Raw genomic sequence first — 23933 nt, forward strand, 5'->3', positions numbered from 1 at the left:
TGGATCGAATTCCGTTGCGATCGTTCACCCTTTGCGCTTCTGGAGTTGTTCCCCAAAGGAGAAATCCTCGCAATCGAAGCGTTTGGATGGGAGAACCCAACCGGAGCCTTTGGGTTCGCTCAGCCCTTCACCAAAAAAAAACCCCAAAAAAGGGGTAAAAAAAGCCCCCCAAAAAGGCTCCGAATGGCACCAGGAGCCATCAGGCCCGGTGCGGATCTCTCTCGGCTTTCTGGTGGGGCATTTCCCCATCCTCGGCTCCCAGGGAAGGAAGCAATTGTCCCCACTTAACCATTTTAGCATTTAAATTGTGGCGGTGCCGCTCCGCCTTCGCGTGGCCACGGGGCGATGGGTTGGGGGAGGGATGCTGCAGTGCTGCTCCGTGCCTCGCCATGAACGGCTGCCGGCGAGTTTGGTGAGACGACTTTCGTCGCTTCTTTTTGCTTTTTTAGAGCCCAGAAATTGCCTGGGATTTCGGGGGAAGGGGGGGTTTTAATGGGTCGCGGTCGGGGGGAGCGGTTGGGTGATGCGACGGAAGCGTCCCCAACCTGCCTCAAACCGGGGGTCTTTAGGGTGGAGGCATCCGCTGCCTTTCCCCGTGGGCTTCTGAGCTGCAGGGGTGGCTGTGAGGAGGGGGAATCTCCCTTTTCCTCCCCCGTCGGACTCGAAAACCCCAACCAAGAGCTGGGAGATGGAGAAGGGCAGCGGTTGGTCCCAGTGGAGAGGAGGGACACCAGCAGTCTTGCAAAGGGGAAAAGCCCCTTCCTGGAGCAGGGAGGCTTCAGCTCTTCCCCAAAGAACCCTATGTGTGTGGAGGAGGGGGAGGAGAGAAGGGCCGTGGATCAATTCCAGCGTGCCCAGCGTTGGTTTTGGGGTTTACCCAAAATCCAGGTTCCTTGCGACGTCGAGGTCGGTGCACGCGGGGCTGCGGGTTCGGTTTGGGGTGCTGTAGGGCTGGAAGGGCCAAAGTGGGGCGCTGCAAAGGGAAACAAAAAGAGCTCTTCAGGTTGTTTTGCTTTATTTCAGATTGTTTTGCACCCCTCGGGTCCCTCTGCAGGGACTCACTCATTTTGTCTGCTCTCGTTTTGCCATCAGCCCCTCTGTTGTCACGGTTTTAGGAATGGGGGTGACGCGTTTTGAGGTGATTTCCCTCCTTTTGCTCCAACTTCTCCCAGGGCTTCGGGTGAAATCTGCTCCTTGCTGAGCCCTCGGTGCTGCCTGGGTCCAATCCTGCTCCCTTCAGGTCTCTCTTTGCCACCGCTTATCGCTCACGGCACCCAATGCTTGGCATGGAGGCAACGGGCTCAACTATGGGCCATTGTTTTCCTCTGGCTCCTGCGATGAAATCGAAGCCTGCTCTTGAGTTGAGGGTGGGTTTATCAGCTTTTTTGGGGTGTGCTTTGATCTGGGGCTGGGGTTTGAGCGGTCCATCCGGCTGCACCTGGCCGATGCGATGGGAAATAGGGGGGTGACACCATCAGGATGTCCCACATCTCTCCGCGTCCTTCTGCAGCTGGATTTAAGCAAGAAAAAGGCGAGTTTTCCACGGGGACTGACTTGATCCTGGCTGAGCATCTTCTACCCAACAGCTTTGGGATGGCGGCGGCGATGGGTGCAAAATGCTTCCAGTTCCAAAACCCAATTTGGAAATGCAGTCATGCAGCACATGTGAACATTGGGCGCCTCGGGGTCCCACTGGGTGCCCAAATCTCATCCGACTGCAGGACGGGTCTGGCGTAAAGGCGGCGACGGCACCGGATTTTGGGGTATTTTTAGGGTTTTTTTTAATCTCAGTGAGGACGGAGCAGCCCAAGTGTTGGGGAGCTTCGCCCCACTACAGGGGTGAGGGCAGCAAAGTGGCTTTTTAGGAGGAAAGGAGAAGGTTTTGGGGTCATGGTGCCTCGGCTTGGCTCCGCCGCTTTCCTCCCACGGCCTCGGGCTACGGTGGCTGATAACAGCTCGAATAATTCCCTCTCTTCATTTGCATTGTTACCTTGAAGGTATTTATAGTCTCCCTGCCTTCTCCATCCCTGGCTGTGTAAATTTAGCTCCTTGCCTCTCCCCGGGTGCCTTTATCCAGCCGATAAGCTGCGCTTTTTAGCACCGCTTTCTTCTTTGTGGCAGAGATCTCCCTTCCTCCAGGTGATTCTCACCCCCGCCCCTCTCAGCCTCCTCTACAACTCGTGGGTTTGGGGGCAACGCGTTGGTTTTAGGGGGACGGACCCACCTGGCTCGCTTGGAAGATCCCCAATTTGCTCCCATCCGTACGCTTTAACTCAATGTGGGGATAGAGGATTTCTTGTGGGTAATTTTGGGTCGGTGCCCGTGACCGGGCTGCTTCTGTTCCTTTAAGCCCTGCTCAGTGTCTGCAGTGACCCTCGGATTTTGGGAACCAGGGGTCTTTGAGGGTTCAAACTGCGATCTTTCCGGCAGCAACATTATGGGATTCGGGCACTTCTGGGGCGAAATAACAGGTTGGAGGGTTTCCTCTGGCTTCTTGTGAGGGGATGAATGGTCCCAAAGCGGAGGGACGCTGTCTGTCTTCCCTCTCTGATGGGATGGGGAGAAAGCTTCGTATTGGTTGCATCACCTCCAGGACGGACCTGGCACTGTGCAAAGGATGAGCGGTGGGACCCGAAATCTTAGCCAGGGCTTGACTTGGGAAGCAGCAAATGAGGGATGAGCAGAGGGCAGCGTTGGGAACAGCAGCTTGGATGGAGCCTGCTGGGTTTTCGGGAGCTGCTTGCTGCTCTCACAGCCTCCTCCGCCTCGGCGAAGCCGCGCTCCTCTCATTTTCCCCTCTCTTATCTCTGTTTCTCATAGATTTTTCCGGCTGTCCCTGGCCATCAACCCTCCCGAGTCCCAGCGCGGTGTTTTTTTCCAAGTGACACAGCACAATCAGCAAGGGATGGAGAAAGCTGTCCCTACTTTATCAGAGCAACAGCGAGAGCGCCAGGGAGATGGAAGCAGAGCCCTGCTGATGCCACTGGAGCCAAACAAAGAGAATTTCGCTGCCCCCGATTGCCCCCAAGGTGAAGAGCGAAGAGCTGCTTTTGTGAAAGATGCAAAAAAGCCTCTGGAGAGCGCGGCTCTATCTGGGACATCGGCGGAAGCGGGGACGGAGCTCGGCGAAGCCGCCTTCTACACCGCTGATGACTTGGTGACGATGAGCAGGGACACGAAGGGACCCTCTGGCACTGAGCTCTGTCCCCTACAAGAAGACCCCGTCTTCTTCTCTCCGCTGTCTCGCCAAGAGCCCGACATCGCCCTGGAAGCCTGCGACGTGGCCGGTGAGTCGCCTTGGGTTCTGCTGCGGGCTGGTGGCGGCTCTTGCATGGCCACGGTTGGGTTTGGGGTTGCTTTGGTTTTGTCTGTTGGTTGTTTGGCAGCCTGGGTCTCGCTGGCGTTGCCCAGCTCTGGTTTGTGATGGTTCTTCCCTCGTGTGGTTTGGAGACGTTTTTTTGCCACGAGGTGTTGAGGATTTGGGGAAATGGAGCTGCAGGGGGGGTGGGAGAGGTGCGGATTTAAGGCTTGGGGTTGCGGTAAAATGAGGAAGCTGAGTGTACTCGTGTCTGGGTCCAGCAGCAGACAGGTGAGCCAAACCCCACTTGGGCCTCATTGGGGGACCCCGAATGGGACGCGTGCCGTCACCCTCAGTGGAAGGCTATGAGCTGGCCAGGGAGCTGTCTGAGGAGCTCTGGTAACCCACTGAGGTCACATCTCCATCGTGGAGACTGATGGCACCAGGATCTGTTCCGTGGGAAGAGCCAACTCTCAACAGCTGGCCCTGGAGGGCCGTCTTGGAGCCCAGGTCTGACGTTTGGGACCCACCGTGTGCCCCGAAAGCTCTTGTTGGGTTGCAGCCACGTGTGCTGTGCGTCCCCTCGGGAGCTCAGGATGCGCGTGGGCAGCGCTGAAACCCCTTGCTGCAGCAAACCCAACTTTTGGGCACGCTTGGTGAGTCAGATCTGCCATCTGCGGCTGCTTTCTGGTATCTCTGGGGCTGAAACGCCGCCACCTGCGCCCGGTTGGGTTGAGCATCTCTGTTACCTATCAGTGATCCCAATGGAAAATCCTACTCCAAGGGCTCTTGGATGTTTGTGAGCAAAGCTGCTGTGCTTTTGGGATATTTTCTGTGCTTCCCCAGCTCTGTTCCTGCAGGGCAGCCCCTCGCAGCTGCTGCTTTTCCCTAAATCCCTGCTTTTCCAGCATCTGCCCCTCGCCTGCTCTGAGGATTTCCCTGTTTCTGTGCCATCCCTGCATCCTCCAAAACTTTGGCATCGTTTGGATGCCGAGCGCTGGCAGGGTGCTCGCGTCCACCCTGCACGTTCACAGCCCTCCCTTCCTTCCCTCTTTCCTTCTGGGATGCTGGCTGGTGATTGGCCTCGTTAATTAACTCCTGGCTGGAAGGTGGCTCTCAGTTCCTCCGCTGCGGACAGCGGGTGGAAAATTAACTCACGGAGGGGGAAGGAGTGTTTGAAGAATGAGCAACGCGGGGCAGCCGGGCGTGAGGTTTAGGGCAGGGCAGTTTTCCTCCTGCGCTGAGCTGGAGGGCAAATCCTGCTTGGTGCTGAGCAGAATTCAGGGCTTTTTTTCCCCTTAAAAAGTCCCCGAGGGAAGGCAGGTTTGGTGCGGAGCAATGGCAGATCCTGGGTTCCCTGCCTTGCTCAGAGGAGCCTCGTGCTCTGCTTTGGGTGATTTCACCCGCGGCTGCTTCATGAGCACTGAGCCAACGTTGGGAGCAGAAGGAAGAAATCCCAATGGAAAGCTTTTGCATTTCGGGGGCTTCATGTCTCCTCTTTCCTCTATAAGAAGCTCTTTGGGCTCTGTTCTGTGCTCTCCAAGCAGCCATTTGGGCAATAAATAGTTTCAAACTGCGTTTTTCCTGGAGGGAAATGGGGATGCTCTGCGGTCCCCCTCCCTCCTTTGGGGCTGAGGGAGCAGCATGGCTCACAGATCTCAATCCCAAGCCCTTATCTGCTGGCTGCATTTGCAACTCCCTGCGCACCCCCTGCATCACGGGACCCTTATCAGCCCCGGCCTGGGGGGTTTCCTCCCCATATCAGCAGCGTTGGGGCAGGGCTGTTGGAGCCGAGGTCGCGGCACGCTGAGCTTTGTGCTGAACTCTCCCTTGTCCTGCTGGTTGGTGTTCATTGTCCCCATTGTGTCCCCATAGGTGAGTTATTAGGATGGGGCAGGTTGGGATTTGAGGCTTGCTGAGGGGGGGAAGCAGTTAGGGAATTGTGCCGTGAGGTTTCCTGTGCAGGGATATCTTGCTTTGGGATTGCTGTGGCAGTTTCAGGTGTCCCCAGGTCCCCTCAGCAGTGGGACAGCCTGCTTTGGGATGACACGTGGGGTGTCACGAGATCCCCAATGTTGAGACATCCAACTTTGGGGTCTCTGTGGCACTGAGAGGTGTTTCCACGATCCCCGACATCAGAGCATCCAACTTCAGGGTTGCTGTGGCAGCGAAGGGTGGCCTGAGGTCCCCAACGTAGGGACATCCAGCCGTGATGGTGCGAGTTGTCCCCAGCATTGAGGCGTCCCTCTGTGGGATTTCTGCAGCGGCGCGGAGTGTCACGAGGTCCCCGATGTGGGGGCATCCGTTTGGTTGTGAGGGGTGACCCCGAGGTCCCCAGTCTTGGGACATTCTGCACTGGGCTGTGGTGTGGGGTGACCCCAAGGTCCTGCACAGGACACAACTTCATCCCTGGGGACGCCAGTAGCCGGCTGGAAAGCCCAGCTGTGGATTTCCAACCAGTGCCACGCATCAAACTGGTTCAACTGGTTCAGGTTTGGGTATAGGTGACACCTCTGTGCTCACCGTGCTAAAAAGGGGCATTTTCATCCCAAATCACCAACTGGGAGGATCAGCCCAACCCACCGAGGAAGAGGAGAAAGGGAAGGAGGTGTTTGATTCATACAGGTCTGACGGTGAGGGTGATGCCCTGCTGGGCACAGCCAGCGTCCCACCTCCACGTCCCTCCCGTTTCCCCACCTTTTGGGTCAATTTTTCCTCTTTTTCCCTTTTAATCCCTCTTTCTGCATCCCCTTCTCTTGCAAGAACCGCCGTTGCGGTTCGGGAGTGACTTTCCATTCATCCCTCCGAGCTCCGATCGAACTGAGATCACTCCTGGGAAAGGCTGAGCCCTCCTTATGTTGGTATTTTAATGTTTTATTTATTCTTTTTTTTTTTTTCCTTCCTGCTGGAATGAAACTCAAGAGCCCACTGGAGCCTGGTGTCACGCCTGAGAGCTTTGGGGCCGTGTTTGCCTTTGTGCTCAGCTGGGATGTCGAGGGGCTGCAGGTTGGGGGAGATTTGATGCCAAAATGCACGCAGAGGAGTCACCGCATGTCTGGAATGGTGATGGGGTGCAGCTGTGTTTGGGGATCGTCTCCATCTGCGGCCACAGGAGGTTGGGGACGACGTCGTCCTTGGTTTGGGTCTTAATCGCTGCTGGGGAGCAATTTGGCCGCATGCTGATTTTGGTATCTGTCCTAAATCCTCTGAGAAGAGGAGGAAAAAAGGGCTGACCTCAAGCTGCGCTGCTCTGTGACTCAGTTTCCCCTTGCAGCTCCTTTCCCTGCATTCTTTGCTACCTGCAAGCTGGAGGAAAAACCCGCTGGGATTGGGGGCAGTGCAGCCCCACAGCGATCTGTTGGGCACGGAATCTGTCCTCGTGGGTGTCCTTGGTCCCCTATGGGCCACTGCTATCGGGAAAGCAGAACTCGTTAGGGCTTTTCCAGGGTCATCCCACTGAACGATGGTGAGGTCACTGCAGCTTTGCGCCGCTGCAAGGAAGAAAACACTGGAATGGAATTCCCCAAATCTGTGTCGTTTTTTAGGGATGGCGGCACGGGGTGCCTTTTTTGTGGAGGGGATGGGAGCCGAGAGACAGAAGGGCAAAGATGAGGTGTTTGGTTTTGTTTCTCCACTCAAAAGAACGCGATCTGCACAGCGCTGGGGTAACTGGGGTGCCACAGGGCGATGGAGATGAGGGGAAAAGACAGCGAAGCATCAGTGCTGCGAATGCATCTGGGGCACGATGGCGACTCCTCTGTGTGCAGGAAAAGTGGATAAATTGTACTTTTTGTGGGAAATTTGAGAGCCTCGGCTCTTCCGCTCGCTCTGCATTGGGTCCTTGGGCCTCCAGGAGCTGAATGCCAGGTTTGGGTTGGTTTGTGTGGGGTTTCTCCTGCCTTGATGTCTTCCAAGAAGGGTCTGGTGATAAATGAGGTGACTCTGGTGATAGATTTGTTTTGTCTTGTTAACCTGGATGTCTCAGTTCCTTGTTGCAAAGTGCTGGAATGTGTTCTGAGGGAAAAACACGTTGGTTTTGCAAGGTGGATCCCAATGGGAAGTGGGAAATGGTGGCTAGGTCTGGGGCTTGGGCAGGGAGGTGAGGCATCGTGGCACTGATCTAGTTCTGAACTTCAAGCCATTGGAATGAGTTTTAGGAGTGTTTGGGGCGAAAAATGAGTATCAGAGGGAGTTTTTTTGGGGGGGAAACGTTGATTTTTGCAAGGTGGATCCCAGTAGGAAGCACTTCAGGGTGGGAAATGGCGCTTAGGGTTGGCCGTGGGGTTTTGCAGAGAGCTCTTGGTTGAGTTTGTGTGTCCATCCTGGTCCAGATTGGTGGGAGTTTGGTTGGAAACACTGAATGGACCCCCAGAAAGGCAAAGAAATTGGTGTAAGCTCAGCTTTGGGGCCATGTGGATGCATAGGGAATGGGGATGGGTGCCTACATGGAATGCATTTGGGAGATCCTTGAGCGGATCCTGGCACGGCCAAAGCTCAGCACAGTTTCATCCCAATCCTTAAGCTCTCTCTTTGCTTGAAGACCTGAGTTTTGCCCCGCTGGGAGTCTTGTGGTGCTGCTCTCTGATCCTACCCCAAAATTGCATCCCACTGCCCCTCTCTGTGTGTAGGGTCTGACACAGAGCTGGAGCGCTCGGTCTGTAGGAGCCTGGAAAACTCAGCGAGGACATTGAGGAGGCCAAACCATGCACGACCTACATTTGTCTGAGATCTGGGGCTGGTGGGAAGGTGAGACCTTGAGATGCTGTCCTTGTTCCTCATTTCAAGGTATTGGGATGAGTTTTGGGGGGGGGAAACACGTTGGTTTTGCGGCACCGATCCCAACAGGAAGCGCTCCGCAGTGGGAAGCGGTGCTTTGAGTTGGCTGCGGGGCTTTGCAGGGAGCTCTGGTGGCCTCCAACCCTTCTCCCAAGCCCTTCCCAAGGCGTGTTTGCCAACGCTTTGTTTCCACGGCTGCCTTTGAACTCCGTCCAAGAAAGATAGGCGATCACAGGACGGAGCGAGCGGGCGCAGCTCACGCCGATCTCCTGCCTTCACGCCTGGGGCCGGTCCCTTCTGCCTTCCTCCAGAGACCTGAAGCCTTTGTGGAGTTTTGCTGCGTGGACGAGGAGCAACGTGGCCATTTCCCAGTGCGTTCTCCATGCTGATGGATGGAGGATTCCCTTCGTCGAGGAGCTGAGTGCGCAGTCCCGGTAACCTTGCTCGTGCCATCAGCCTCGTAGCCTGCGAGCAGTGCCAGGAAAGATGTCATGTTGTTGCTTAGCAAATAAATAACCCAACGCTGGAGTCCAAGACAACAGACAGAGCCGTAGCTGGAGCTGGGACCTGGAGTGCACTTGGTGATCCTACAGTTACGTGGCAAAAAACGCACGCGGTGTGTCCTCCAACGCAGCCTCGTGGAGGGGATCTCTCCTCAAAAAGGCTTTTGGGGTTGGTGGCCATCAGGGTGAGGGTTTGGGAGCAAGGCAGAGGTTGGGTTGTGGGGTGTCCCCATGGGGTGGGAGCTTTGTTGTGCCGTGATCCCCAAGTTGCCACCGAAAGAAAGGGATGAGAGTCCATGGGGGTGTTTTCTTGGCCCCTGTTGGACCCCAGAGCCGGAGCCCCAAAGGCAAGGGGGGGTGGGCGCTGCCACCCTTGCTGTGGGGCCGTGCAAGGAGCAGCAAGCAGCTGCTGTGCCACTCCATGGCAGCTATAAATAACGTCCCCAGGCCCGGTCCCCTGTGCCGCTGCTCGCGCTAACGGGGCCGTGGTTTAAAAATAAGCCAGGGGCAGGGCTGCGGGTTCTCCTGCTGCCGTGCAAAGTAGGACGCGGCCACGTCTGTCCCCTGCTCTGGGTGTAAGGTGGGTCTGTGCCGTGCAAAACCAGGCTTGGGCACGGGGAAAGCCTTTGGCCTTGCTCCTGTAAGCTGAGGGTGCAGCGTGTCGTGGTTTGGGGGCTGTTTTTGATTCTACCCCACGGCCCAGGCTGCTTCATCCAAGCTGCCAGATGTCCGGAAAAACTCAGCAAACAGCTCAAACCTGTTTTTTTGTTTTTTTTCTTTGATATCAGTTGGGATAAAAACTATCTGGGAGTGAATAGAGGGTATGTGGATGTGGCAGTGACCCTTTTTGTAAGGCAGGGTCAAGTTGGGGACAGAGATACCGTCACCTTTTCCCAGCCCCAGCACAATGAGCTCATGCTTCGGCGTGGGGCCACGCTTATCCTTCTCCAGCATTTGCCTCTGAGGAGGAAATTATTGTTGAGTTTACACAGTGTGTATGCTGCACCACGTACGCATTGTCATCAGGGTGCTGGATTTGATCCGTTCGATGCTTTGCAGCATTTTGAGGGGGGGGGGAAATAGTTGGTTTTGGGACATGGCGACCTTGATGTAGGAGATGTGGAGGAGCTCATCCCATGTGGGTTTGTTGCTAGGGTGGAACTGAGCTGCTGCTTCCCTTCCTCTGCTGCTGCCCCACTGCTCTGTGTCTGGTTTGTCCTCCTCGTAACTGTATTGTCGGATGCATTATTCTAGTTATGCATTATTGTAGTTATTGGAGGTGTGATTATTGTTTAGGGTTGTTTGTGTGATCAAAATCCTCCATTTTCTCGCTGTCTCCCAGAAATCACAGCCGTGTTCTTCCCCAGTTTGCACCTCCTGGTCTCCACAAATCCCTTGCAAGCAGAACCATGTGAAAATTCTCAGTTCATCTCCATCTCCCAGCTGGTGTTCCTCCCAATGGCCAATCCCTTCTTTCTCATCCCGGGATCGGTTCCACTTTCCACCCCCGTGATGGTTAGAGTCTTTCTTCACCTGAGATACTTGGAGGAGGGATCTTAACAGCATTTGGGTCCAATCTTGGTCCATCTTCCACCTTGCTGGATCACCACAACGGTGATCCTATGGGTTCCATCCACAGTGGTGACCCAGTGGGTGATGGCCACGATGGCAACCCAGTAGGTGATGGTGACCCAGTGGGTGATGGCCATGATGGTGACTCAATGGGTGACGGTTGCAATGGCAACCCCATGGGCAATGGTGACCCAATGGGTGATGGCCATGGAGTTGCCATCATGGGCAGTGGTGACCCAGTAATCAATGGCCATGGTGGTGACCCAGTGGGTGACTCAGTGAGTGATGGCCATGATGGCAACCCAGTAGGTGATGGTGACCCAGTAGTCGATGGCCATGATGGTGACCCAGTGGGCGATGGCCGTGATGGTGACTCAATGGGTGATGGTTGCAATGGCAACCCCATGGGCAATGGTGACCCAGCGGGTGATGGCCATGATGGCAACTCCATGGGCAATGGTGACCCAGTAGTCGATGGCCATGGTGGTGACCCAGTGGGTGATGATGACTCAGTGAGTGATGGCCACGATGGCAACCCAGTAGGTGATGGTGACCCAGTAGTCGATGGCCGTGATGGTGACTCAATGGGTGATGGTTGCAATGGCAACCCCATGGGCAATGGTGACCCAGTGGGTGATGGCCATGATGGCAACCCCATGGGCAGTGGTGACCCAGCGGGTGATGGCCATGATGGCAATCCAGCAGGTGGTGGTGACCCAGTAGTTGATGGCCATGGTGGTGACCCAGTGGGCGATGGCCGTGATGGTGACTTGATGGGTGACGGTTGCAATGGCAACCCCATGGGCAATGGTGACCCAATGGGTGATGGCCATGATGGCAACCCCATGGGCAATGGTGACCCAGCGGGTGATGGCCGTGATGGTGACTCAATGGGTGATGGTTGCGATGGCAACCCCATGGGTAATGGTGACCCAGTGGGTGATGGCCATGATGGCAACCCAGCAGATGATGGTGACCCAGTAGTTGATGGCCATGGTGGTGACCCAGTGGGTGATGCATGCAATGGCAACCCCATGGGCAATGGTGACCCAGTGGGTGATGGCCATGATGGCAACTCCATGGGCAATGGTGACCCAGTGGGTGATGGCCATGATGGCAACTCAGTAGATGATGGTGACCCAGTAGTCGATGGCTGTGATGGTTACCCAGTGGTGATGATGATGGCCCAGTGGGTGATGGTTGCGTTGGCGACCCCATGGGCTCTGTCCATGATGGCAACCCAGCGGGCGCTTGCTGTGATAATGCACCTCAAATACTGTGTTAAGTGTGGGCTCCTCACTTCAAGAAAGGCACTGTGGCCTTGGAGTGCGTCCAGAGAAGGGCAGTGAAGCTGTGAGGGTTCTGAAAAACCAGTCTGATGGGTAACGACTGAAGGAACTGGGATTGTTCCATCTGGAGAGGAGGTTCTGACTGAACATTGGGAAAAATCTCTTCTCCAAAAGAGTGTTCAGGCATTGTCACAGGCTGCCCAGGGCAGTGGCGGTGTCACCACTGCTGGAGAACCGTGGCCGTGGGGCATGGAAGGACGTGGTGGCAGTGGGTTGACTTGATGACCTTCAAGTTCTTTTCCAACCTTAATGATTCTATGGTTCTGTAACCCAGCGGTGCTCACTGGTACAACCCAACACTTAGCATCCTTGAGAGCTCGTCCCCCAGCCAAGGCCCAGTCCAGCTCGTTGGCATAGCTGTGTGACAGTGGGATTAACGAGCATCCCCAGCTCCTGGCTGCAATCGGAGAGGACAGCTTGTTAAAGGCTGACAGTAGCAAACAGTGAGAGGCTGATCCCGATGGCGAGAGGCTGATCCCCGCTGATCCCAACTGAGGGCTTTCCATGGCATTATAGCATCCAAAAATCCCTTTAGATCTCCTCACGCTGCCAATACAGCGAATAGACAAGAGCTGAGCTCAGGACTCGCTGTTGTCACTTTTTAGTTGATTGATGATTCAGTTGATTTAGCAGTGGTGAAGCCACCGCGTGCCGGCAGACAGAGGGAAAAAGTGGATCAGGGTGTGGGGTTCAGGGTTTGGAGAAAGGAGACAGCGATGGGAATTGGGAATTGTGTTCATGGCTGGTGAAACAGGGCCACTTTGATGGGAGCTGCGCGCGTGCCGAGGTCTGCTGGAAGCTGGAATAGGGATGGATCCAAACGAGAGGAGCTTGCAAAAGATTCTGGATGTCTTTCAAGCAGCCTGGAGAGAAACAATCCTTTCATTCGGCGCTGGACTCGTCCTCTGCTGATGAGGAAAGTTTCGGCCGCCCGCCCCATAAATCTTGCTTAAAGCTGGATGGAGCAGCGAGGGGTTGAGAGAATGGATTTGCTCAGGGCCCTGATAAGGAGAGGGTGGGGGAAAGGTTTTCAGCAGCTGGGAATGGCCTCTGAAAAGGTGAAAGGGCTGAAAGGAGACCGTGTGCCTGCAGGCAGCGCTCGTTCGCACTTGGCTTTTGTTTTTCAAACAAAGCTCTGCGATGGGAGAAATGCAGGTGTGGAAACACCTCGGGGAGAAGAGCCCCGGGGCGTCCATGGGGTAAAAGAATGGGGTTTGGGGGAGTTTTGGGACTTGGGGTTGCATTGCTAGGTTGAATGGGATTGGTGCTGTCACCATCAGAGTGCAGCAGAGGAAGGAGCATCTTCCTCCTGCTTTCTTATCCAGCCCTGGGACCGGGCTGCTGAGAGCCCCGAAACCACCGAACTCAAACTCTTGTAAGCTTTGGACACCTGGACGCAGCCTGCAGCCTTTGTCAGCAGCCATTTTGGGCTTCAAATCATGGATTTTCACGTTTTAAACAGCACTGCGGTCAGGAGAGCAGAGTTGGGTCGCCATTGGGTCACCGTCACCCGTTGGGTCGCTGTTGTGGCAAGACTCCAGCAAGGTGAAAGATGAACCAAACGGGACCCAAAAGCTGCTCAGGATCCTCCTCCAACTGAGCGTCCCATGGGGTGGTGAACCCGAAACACAGCGGGGTGGAAAACGGGACCGGGGTGAGAAAGAAGAGATTGGCCCTGGAGGAGGGGGAAATGGAGACAAGATGGGAATATTTGCAGGGCGCAGAGCTTGGGATTTGCTTGGGAGGTTTTGGGGGGCACCAGCTGCAAAGTGGGGAAGGAACACAGTTGTGTTTTGGACGGCAGCAGGAAAACAGAGGGTTTTGACCACAGGAACAGCCCCGAATGATAATCACACCTCCGGTAATTAGAATACAGCTGACAACTCCAACGAGCCCTTGGACTCCATCCGGTGGATTTTCCCCACTTCGAACAGGAGAAAACCCAAAGGAAACCCCAAAGCGAACGCGTGTCCTCTGCCTCTGCGTGCTGGGAGGGGAGAGCAGCGCAGTGTCGGGTTCCGCACGGCCGTGCCAAGCCAAACACGCCACGCTGCTCGGCGCCTCGCGGCACCAACCGCTGCTCCCCGCGCTCACACCTGTTTCAGTTTCGATTAACGCGTTTGCAAGCAGAAAAACCCCTCCAGAGCGTTCCCAGCTCCCCCCGAGGGCTCCTGGCCGTGCCAAGCGGTGCGTTTTGGGGAGAAACGGGAGCTTTTTCCGCCTGGGTTGGATTCCAGCAGGGAGCAGGAGCCTGCGGAGCGCGCTCGGGTTGCTGACAAGGGCTTGGCTTTGCTCTGCTGCTCGGTGGCGCTTTGCAGAGCCGGCTGTGCACTGCAGGTTGCAAACTGTGGTTGAGTTGGGGTTTTTTTCTTGGTTTTTTTTTTTTTTTTTTTTCTTGGTTTGTTTTCACCCCTCTCCTCCCCCTCCCCCCCCCCCAACTCTATGAGTGACTCGTGACTTCCATGCAGTCACTGAGGTCTTCTACCGTGCAGCTTGTGAGCTTCCAGGAGCCTTTTCCCTTCAGCTCATCCTAATTTCTTGGCTCTTTTGGGACTCCCCATCCTCTCTCACTGCAGCAGCGATGCAGAACCCCAGGGTGATGCAGGATTATCACCCCGGTGCTGGGACGGCATTCGGCTCTTCCTCCTGGCTGGCAGCACCTCCTCCTCTTTTCTCTGGCTCTGTTCCTTGTCAGATTGACCCCCTTCTTGGAAGAGAACCCCCACTGGTTCTGCCTTCTCTCTGACCTACGAGGGTTGGAGGGACCTGGGATGAGGTTGAGGTTGTGGTGTGCCTGTAGGACCCACAAATGCTGCCCTTCCTCCCTGCAGGGGCTTTTTCCCGGTGGAATGAGCTGCTGCATTCCCTGCTTTACCTTCTTCCTCTTGCTGGATTTGGCCCCGGCTCCACTTGGGGTTGAGTGCCGCTCATCCCCCCAGGGGAGGCATCCCAGTGCCACGATGGGCTGGGTGCCCACATCCCCACCTCACCCCCCCACATCCCCATGGGGCTCAGCCTCACTCAGCAGCATCGCTGCTTCTCCCCAGTCCAGATGTTCTCTCGAGCTCTGCGAGATCGCAGCGGATCCCAAAAACATCCCAGGCAGCTCCGACAGCACTGTGCCAGCGCTTCCTACAGCTCCGTCCTTCGGCAGCACTGCTTTATTTTAGCTTAGCTCAGTTGTTTTCTGTTTGTTTGCTTCCAGCTTGCTGTTGTGAGAATTAGCTTTGGTGTCTATGGGTGACGACTGTTCCTCCCGCGCTCTCAGAGGGCGATGAGTTTGCGCCGTCCTGCAGGTCCCCCTTTTGGAAGGTTGGTGGATCTGAGCTGGAAGAGAAGATGTTTTCACGAGCGTAGATGGATGCCAGGGTTCTGAGCTTGCTCCAGATCCTTTCCAGAAGGGTTTGAGTAGGATTTCTGTCCTGATGCAACGTGTTCTGATCTGTCCAGACCAGCTGCAACGCTCTCCGGAGCCGCTGGATGTTGCGTGCCCAGGCACAGCCGAGCTCGATGCAGACCTTGGGCCCACGTTTCGATTTATTTGAGTTAAGCCTGGGCGTGAGACAGTGATGGCAGAAAATCCTACGAAGCCAAAAGGGAGCGTCTGGTGGAGAGATGCAGCAACAACCCCTTTGGGGACTGAGAGCTGGAGGGGTTGGGACCCTCGCGGTGCCATGGGAGCGGGGTGGGTGGGAGCAGCCCCACAGCTGAGATGGAGCGTTCTGGAGCCGGGGTGAGCTCGGCTGCTGAGTCAGCACATCCAGCGCCCTCCCCTCTCACTGTGCCGTTCCCCACCTCCTGCAGCCCTCCGCAGACCACTTCCTGAGCAGGCATTGCCTTTGTAACCGCTCGGGGGGGAGCCTGTTGTGGCATGGGGACAGAACGACCCGTGCGAGAGACGCGCACGTGGTGGGAGCCGGTGTGAGCTGTCGGGGCGTCCAGGTAAGGGGAAAAGCACATCTGTGTGTGTGGGGTGCAGGCGGTGCACGGGACGCTTGGATGGGAGCATGGTTCCCCACTGCGTGGCTCAGTGCACACAGGGTGGAAACGTGCAGGCTTGGTTTTAGGGGAAGTGAGAGCTGGGGGGAGGCTGGTGCTCACCCTGAAGCCCCTTCTGTTGGAGTGGTTTTCAAGGTTTCCTCGTGGCCGTGGATGTGGCCATTGCCAAGCATTGCTGGTGGATGGGGAATGCGGGATGGCTGTGGTCTTGTCTCCATGGTGTTGTAATTCAGGGTGGCTTTGCTCTGGACGCCATCTGTTCTCCATGGTTTCGTTCTGTGTCGGGGTTCATCCTTGTTCTGTGGCCGTTAGTTGTGAGTATTTGCATCTCTTCTCGACTTTAAAGCATTTCAGTGGTGCCTGGAGGTCCTCATCTCTGGGATTCCTCACGGTGCCAGTTCCTCTTGCCACAAGGTCTCACCTCGGTGGGACCAGGCCATTGTGCTTGTTGTGATGTTCCCTCATAGCCATGGGGTTTCCCAAAGCTCAGTGGGGCGGCACAGTGACCCATCAGCCAGGCAGACCTGCTCCTCTTCACTTCTCTTTTGGATGGTGCTCCTGCGACTCACGTGTCTTCCCAAGCCCTGAGTGTGGAGGGAGGGAATAGAGGGGATAGAAATTTTAAGGGGTAGAAATAGGATTTGACACTTTTGCTCCTCAAAGCAGGCTTGGGCCAAGGGCTCGCTGAGTCTTTGAGAAGGGTGAGAGACTTGGAGCTCTCAGCAGCAGTCGAGTTGGGCAGCTTTTGTGCCTCGATGCCTTTTTGGGTGTGGAGAATTGAGCTGGGCAGCTTTGAGCCTCATTGCTTGTTTTGGGGAGAGTTGAGTTGGGTGCCAAAGCCAAGAGCAGGTTGCTTGTTTGGTTCAGCTGGGACAGTCTCCAAGAATGGATGTTTCACGCGTGGTTTCAGCAGGGTGGGTGGCTGTTGACCAGTTGGAGCTGGTCTGTTGGGTCGCATAAATTCATAGAAATGCTATAATTTCACGCTGCATTTATCTCGTCTGTACGACCCTTCATCTCGCTTTGGGTCATCTCCAGATCCGTGAAGCAGCTCAAGGAGCCAAAGGGACCAAGTACGGATGGTTCTGCTCCTACTGCAGCTCGCCGTAGCCTGAAAGAGTGGATTGGGCACTGTCTGATGGATGGCAGCAACCAGAAACATGGGATCCTTTGGTTTGTTAGTTCTGAGCCGCATTTGGAATGCTGTGGTTTGGGCTCTTTGCAGCGATTTTTTTTCTGCTTGTGGAGCAGAAATATCAGTGCTTTGGATGCTGGTTGCTCAACCCTTGGGTTTTCCAGCTTGATTTCCAGCTCTGCATCTGCAGCACAAACGGAACACGTAAATGTGACTCGCAGCCCCGTCCCCAGCTCCGTCAGCAGCCGGCCAAGCTCGAGTCAGATGAGACGCGATGTGCTGCCAGCACGCCGGGCTTTGAAGAGCTCCTGTCCTCAAGGTCACCTGCCTGGGGGCTTAGGAGTGTCCTTAAATACAGCCCTGAGCTGCCATCGTGCAGAAAGAGAAAGAAACGCATCCCGTTTCCGTCTGCGGACGGCCGGGATCTTTCACCAGTGCCGGAGGAGGAAAGCTGACCCCAAACACATCCGTCTTCAGGAGGAAATGTGAAATTCACGGCTCTGCCCAAGTCTTCTCGCCAGCTCATCTGTATTCATAGCGTGAGCAGAATCTCCTGCTTGCCTCTGGCAAAGCCACAGCAAAGGGACGTTGAGCACGATGGTCTTGCCCTGCCCTGGGGAGCGTTTGGATGTGCATGCGTGACACAGTGGGATGATTCCTGATGGAGAGAAGCGATGCCACGCTCTTGGGATGGAGCAGAATTTGCTCTGAGGCAGGATTTGGAGCGGGAATACCATGAGGGATATTGAGGATTGACGCTGTGCTCTTGCGATGGAGAGTAGTCCGCCCAACTTGGAGATTTGGGGTAGAAAGGCCATCAAGGAGCTTAAGGAGCAATACCATTCTCTTGGGATGGAGGAGTGCTGTGCCCTGCTTCGAGATTTGGAGCAGGAATACCATTGAGGATCTTGAGGAGCAATGCTGTGTCCTTTTGGTGGAGAACAGTCTACCCTAGTTGGGGATTGGGGGCAGAAACACCGTTGAAGAGTTTGAGCAGCAGTGCCATCCTCTGGGGATGGAGAAGTGATCTGCCCTACTTGGAGAGCTGGAGCAGCAATGTCATCAGAAGGTCTTGGTTTGGGTTTGCAGGACACCAGGCTGCTCCTTCGGGTGCCCTCAGTGGAAGGGGGGTGTTGGGGTGCAAGCTTTCTCCTCTTGCAAAAGGGAAGGGCTCTGCATTCGTGTAGGAACTGCAGCTCCTATTAATGGTGAGTCGGGAGAAGAGCTGTTACACCCTTTCCCCTTTTTTGCGTGTGTGTGTGTGTGGAGTTGCTTTGTTTTGCTTCTCAGCCCAAGGCCACGCATTCCTTGCACGGGAACCTCGTTGCTCTAGTTTGGAAAGAAAAACACAAACCTGTGCCATCCAAAGCGGCAGCAATGCCTGCTGTTGGGGCGGTGGCACGGGGCTGCAGTGTTTTCCATGGGGCTGCAGTGTTTTCCATGGGGCTGCAGTGTTTTCCATGGGGCTGCAGTGTTTTCCATGGGGCTGCAGTGTTTTCCCACCGCTGTGCCGCACCGTCTGCTGTTTTTCTGGCACCGTGGGTCACTGCTGCGTGTTTGGACTCCAGAAAGCCACGCGTCAAGCCAAAGATTTGTGGTTTTTCTTCCAGGCTATTTACAACACGCAGAAGCTGCCGGTGCCAATGAGAGTCTTCCAGCACCATTTGCTCTCAAATTAAACGCCCAAGATGAAAGCTTCATCCTGAGCAGGAGCTACTCTTTAATTCCAGGGCTAACTCATGCCTTGCAACATCCTGCATTACACAGGAGATGATGCAAGACCTCACCCCTTGCCTAACCCTTGCTTATAGCCTACTCACTTGCCTCATATCCCCCTGCTCAATTGGCAGTAGAGGAACTAAAATACCTCTTTTTGCCCTGTTTAGATGGCTGGAGGAAAAAAAGAAAAAGAAACACAACAAAACACCACAGGTTGGTTGGTTGCAGGGTTTTTGGAGGTGGTCAGCTTGTTTGGGAGGCTCTTGGAAACTTCCAGCTTGGTCCAAAAAGTAGTATTGCAAATTCTGGTCCAATTTGCTTGATTTCTTCTGTTTTGGGGAGAGTCTGGTTTTGGTCTGCACCAAGTATTCACCCTCAGGAAGAGCCCAGTTGATCGGGAGGGCTGAAGGCTGGGCTGAACCTCCCTCCCTCCCCATTCCATATTGCTGAGATACAGGGTGCAGACGGGCTTTGGAGGTCAGGTAGGCATCCTCCCTGCCATCCTGGAGGGTTGTGTGGTGGAGGGGAATCCTTCCAGCGCGTGCAGATGATGGACCTTATACAGATCGACAGCTTCTGAAGTTTAGGAAATAATGTTTTTATGGATTTCCTTTAAATCCTCACTCCTGCAGGCTCCTCTGGGCTGTTGCTTAAGACCTCTTTGGGAGCTGTGTATGAGACCTCAAGGAAAATATCATTTCTTGGTTGAACTCCAAAGCATCTCATCATTTCTAGCTGGTGTAGAGCTGAGGGAAACCGCCATCCAAAAGACATCTTTGCTTTGAACCCTGAGCTTAGGCTATGGCCACCTTCAGAATTGTTTGAGTTGTTCAAGCTGCATGCGGTCGAGTTTTGAGCGTCTTCAGGGATGGAGATATCTTCATCCCACAGCTGGGCCGTGGGAAGAGTTTCCTGTGTTGTGGCTTTCTTTTCTTTTCACTGTGCATGTCCAGGAGGGGTTTGGCTCCATCTTCACACCCTCCAGTTAGTGGCTGTAGGCAGCACCTTCCTGCCCTCACCTGGAAGCTGAACACTCCCAGTTTTCCCCTGTTTGTCTCCATTTATTGAGTCCTCCTGTCACCCATGGCTGGGGGCCTTTGCTGGACTTAGTTTTTTGGACGTTGGATCCACCAACATCACTGCAAGGGCAACACTATTTGAAGAAAAAAGGATCCCAGGGTGGGAAGAGCCTTTTGGTGAGCCTTTGGATCCCGTAAGGAAGACCTTCTTGGAGATCCTTTGGGTAGGAAGGATCCAAGGATCCCATAGAAAAGAATCCTTGGAGACCCTTTGGGTAGAAGGGATCCTGTAGAGAAGAGCCCTTGGAGACCCTCTGGGGAGGAAGGATCCGACACTTGGATGTGGAAAAGCACTTTGCAGTGTGTCCTTGTGCTGCTGGGTGGTGGTGGTGACGGTTTAGGTGAAGCCGTGCCTTGTGAGCATGCTGTTAAACCTCTGCTTATCAACACTGCCTGCAGTGACCTTGGTGAAACGGAGCGCTTTTGGCCTGAATGGTGATGTCATTATTACTCAATTCGTGACCTTTGAAATGAGTTTTGCGAGTAACCTTTGCTGAATGCATCTGGGAGTGGGTTCAGCGTGTGTAGGAGAGCTCCTGGTCCCGGTGTAACCGTTCCACACTGGGAACAGTGCTGGTTTCCCTTATCTCTGCCCTTTGTGTGTGTTTTGGCTGCTGCAAGCTCACGTGTTTGCTTGATGTTCGAAAGCGTCTCAGTGTCTTGGCGGCCCTCATTCTCGGTGTAGAGGAAAAACCATAGAACTGTAGAATTTTACGAGGTGGGAGGGACCCATAGGATCATCAAGTCCAACTCCCCGCTCAACATGAGAGCTCCCAAAGCCCCAACCCTGAGCGTGGTGTCAGTCTCCTCTCAGCTAAACAAACCAAGTGGCCTGGGGCTGCTCCTCGTCATGCCCTCTAGACCCAACGCCGTCTTCGTGCCCTCCCCTGGATGCCCTCTGACGGTTCCGTGTCCTTTTTATGTAGTGGATCCATCGGATGAGAGTGGTTGACCTTGTGGCTGCCGCGTTGCTCTCCTGGGAGAAGCTGCAGTTGCGCTCCCGTGGTCGGAGGAGCAGCTCTCACTGGATTACCATAGAGGGTAAACGTGAGCTTGCTAAGTCCAAGACATTAAACTCCCTCATCTCTCGCTGTTTCCAAGAAACCAGGATTTGCAGGGAGCGCAGTTACGTGCTCATCAGGAGGAAGATAAATCACGGCGTGTTTTCCTCTAAAGGAGACAGCTGCTAAAAATAGGAGCCACGCTGGAGCTCTGCGGAACAAAGAGCCCCTGGAAGGCTCCTGCCCGTCCCTTCACCCGACCGTCCCCTCCGTCAGCTTCCCTTCTCCTCACGGTCGCTTTCGGTTTGATTCTTTTTGGAAGCGTTTTACAGTCTGCCCGTTCGGGAGGGTTTTCCCATCCCTTCCCCCACGTGCCTGGCCGGGATGGTCAGTGACTCAGGCTTTCCTGAATGAACACTATTCGTCCCCCGTGACCTCACAGCTTGGCCGTGCATCCCAACGGGCTTTTCCAAAATGCTTCTGAAGCCAAAAAAAAACCTGAGCTGCTGGAGTTCAAGGCCACCTCTCTGCGTCCTCTCGTTGTGCCGATAAAGGATCGCCACGGTGGCCCCATCCAGGTGAAAGACCTCAAAACCCATCATCTCCTTCCAAGAGATCCTCGCTTTAAGCTTCTCATCTCTTGCATGCTTCGCTTGAGATGTTAGGGTGGAAAACCGGCGATGGCTTTTCACGTTCCTGTGCCTTGCCTCCTTCATCTCCATAATGGTGGTCCCAAATTCCTTGGGCCATTGCGCTCGACTTCTGGCACATAAACAGCAATCTGCGAAGCAAACATGATCTACAAGTGGCTGCATCAGTCAGGGAAGGGATGGAGGTCAGCTACATTCATAAGAACCATAGAATATCCTGAGTTGGAAGGGGCCCATTGGGATCATCCAGTCCAACTCTTGGCTCTGTAGCTGCAGTGTGCGCACGGCTCTTGTGCCCAGTCCTCTCTCTGCTTGCAGTCTTGTCCAGGCGGGATCCACGCATCCTTCTTGGACACCGATAAAAATTTTCCCACTTCTTCAGGGCTGCTCCTGGTCCATCTGAGCCCAGTAGAGCTCAGCAGGATTCACCCGTGCGTTGTCAGCCCCCAAGCAGGGTTGGAGATGTGTGGTCAGCACCACCAAGCCCAGAATGATGCTCAGCTGTGCACCCAGAGAAACCAGAGCCCATGGGATGCCGTCTGCTTTGCAGAGTGGACAAAACCAACCCCTCCAGGTTGGCAGGAGCGCGGCTGGAGCCGTGCACATCTCCCCTCTCGCCTGCTTAGTTGCAGGAACGATTATCCACCAAATACTTTTGCGCGGGATTAAACCCTCTTAAGTGTGGCTCAGCAATCCTCCCGTAATCCGGACCCGGCCGTAGCAGGACAGGGCAGCAGGAGCAGAAGGGGTTGATCTGCTGGGAAAGCTTTTTCTTTCCGACACCCAAATCACGTTGATTGCAAATTGCGCTGCAGGAGCCTCACTTGGGCACTGACCTTGGAGCTTTCCTCTCTGTTGCAGATGAGCCTGATCCTGCCCTCTCCGGTGCTGTCCCAGCCCCAGCTCACAGGACCGAACTCGGGTAAGTGCCCTGGGGATGTTGCAGAGCATCTCCCCTTGCTAACAGCACAAAACCCCCAAATTTCTGCTTGGCTGTCCCCAAAGAGGGTCGTCCCGACCACCAGGCCAGCGCCATTCCCTTTCTCCAACGCACCGTTGGTTGTTCCCACGTAGCTTCATTTCACCACTTCCCACCACGACCCCTTTCTTCTGCCCGTCCCACTTCGCCCCTTGGAGCACCTCAGTTCTGCTTTGCTCTCTTGGGGCCATCCCTGGTGCAGGGGGAAGAGGCGGCTGCTGAGATGGGCGTCCCCAAGCTCCTTGGGGTGTCCCTAACACCTCTGAGCACGCTGGAGAAAGCAGATTGAGTGGTGGCAGCCCGAGGCTCCTTATGGGAATCGCTCTCCCTCAGCTTTCGCTCGGTGACACAGCCCATGCCTGGCACGTTTTAATGGGTTTATTTTAGTATCTGCTGTTGAATGATCCTTCCTGGGCCAGCGGTTTCCTTAGCGAGTTATTTTTAATCACGTTTGTGGTGCATATGGGAATCGCATTTCCCTGCTACCACACTGCAGACGATGGAGAGCCCGTCCTCTCAATTTCTCTGTGCGTTTACGCAAAAGAAAAGAGGATAGGGAAAGATTCGGAGCCGGGAAGGCAAGTGCAGGAGCTGGTTTGCCCCTGAATTCTGCGTGTTAGGAAATAGGTTTAAAAATGATGAGAAATGCATGGAACTGTAAGCCCTGCTGTCCCTAACAAAGAAAGATGCTTTGTTCTCCTGGCAGCCTGACCTGTGAGATAGTGTTCTGCTGGCCTGGAGCAGCCCCTTGCACAGCATCTTGAGTCCTTGGGCTCTTTGGGGCTCGGGGTTTCTTCCCTTGGGAGTGGTTTCAGCAGAGCACCAGGACGTGGTGCTCTTGGCCGCTCATCCCTTCCATCAGCATGGTGTGGATGGGAGTTTGTGGCACCCTTAGCTCCTCTGTCTTCCCATCTCTGCCCCAAGCCTTGGGCCGCGGGTTAGGGTCTGCTTGCACCTTCCAGACCCCACTAAGCTGCCAATGGAGATCTCCTCTTCCTCCTGTGTGGGCCCTGTTGGTGTTGGGCCTTCTGTTCTGGTTGAGATTTGGGTCACGACTGCTCTCTGGGCGCATCTGCATTGCTCGGACTCTCTTCAGAATCCTGAATATGGTCATCAGGTGCTTTTGGATTTCTTGGTTTCCCTAGCGAGCCTCCCACCACCCTTGCAGAAGGGCTGGATGCTCTGTCTCGCTGTGCAGATGTCTCCAATCCCTTGGGGCATCCTGAAGAACATCGCGTACCTTCGTTGCACCTTTGCAGTCCCCTTTTTTTTCACATGGAGGAAAAAGCTTCCAAGCCCAAAGATTGGACTTCAGAAGCCATTTGGTTTGCCCATGGGCATGCTCTCCAGAACCCAGCACCTCTTTGCTGTGGTGGTGGTGTCAACAGCACCACCTGGTTGGCCTTGTGCCACCCAGTCCACCAGTAGAGTTGCCCCACGGAGACTTGTTTTCCAGCTGCTTGATGGGATCTTGCTAACTTTGGGGTCCTGCTGAGGGTTTGGGGGAGGAACCAACTCAATCCGGTGTGATTTGAGGGTATCTGCAACAGGGAGGAAAGATGGAGGATGGTCAGCGTTCCCCCCCCTGTGCTGCAGAAAGAGACTTGCACTTCATGATGGGAACAAGTTGTCCTTTGGTCCCACAGGCCTTTGGTGTGGTCCACATTGGCACGTCAGTCCTGTTTTTATGCAGCTCACTGTCCTGCTCTTTGACTTGTTAGCACCACGCATCACCGTTGGGTAAAAGGCCAACGGCCAATGGAGGGGGGGTGGGACGAGTGGTCTTTGAGCGCGTTTTGTTTTTCCCTTTGGTCCTAAATCCTTGATGTTTGGGGCGGTACAGGAGAAACATCGCTGTTAACCAGCCGTTAAC

The 23933-nt window shown here is 54.9% G+C and overlaps 1 protein-coding gene across 1 annotated transcript in view; it reads left to right on the forward strand.

The window, feature by feature from the left end:
* Positions 1–23933, forward strand: part of WIZ (WIZ zinc finger) — a 50868-nt gene that overhangs the window by 3721 nt on the left and 23214 nt on the right. The window contains 2 exon segments of the mRNA XM_048930075.1: positions 2821–3287; positions 21943–22003. Coding sequence (XP_048786032.1) covers positions 2821–3287; positions 21943–22003 — 528 coding nt within the window.

This window comes from Lagopus muta, chromosome 34 (assembly GCF_023343835.1).
Source record: "Lagopus muta isolate bLagMut1 chromosome 34, bLagMut1 primary, whole genome shotgun sequence".
NCBI lineage: Eukaryota > Metazoa > Chordata > Aves > Galliformes > Phasianidae > Lagopus > Lagopus muta.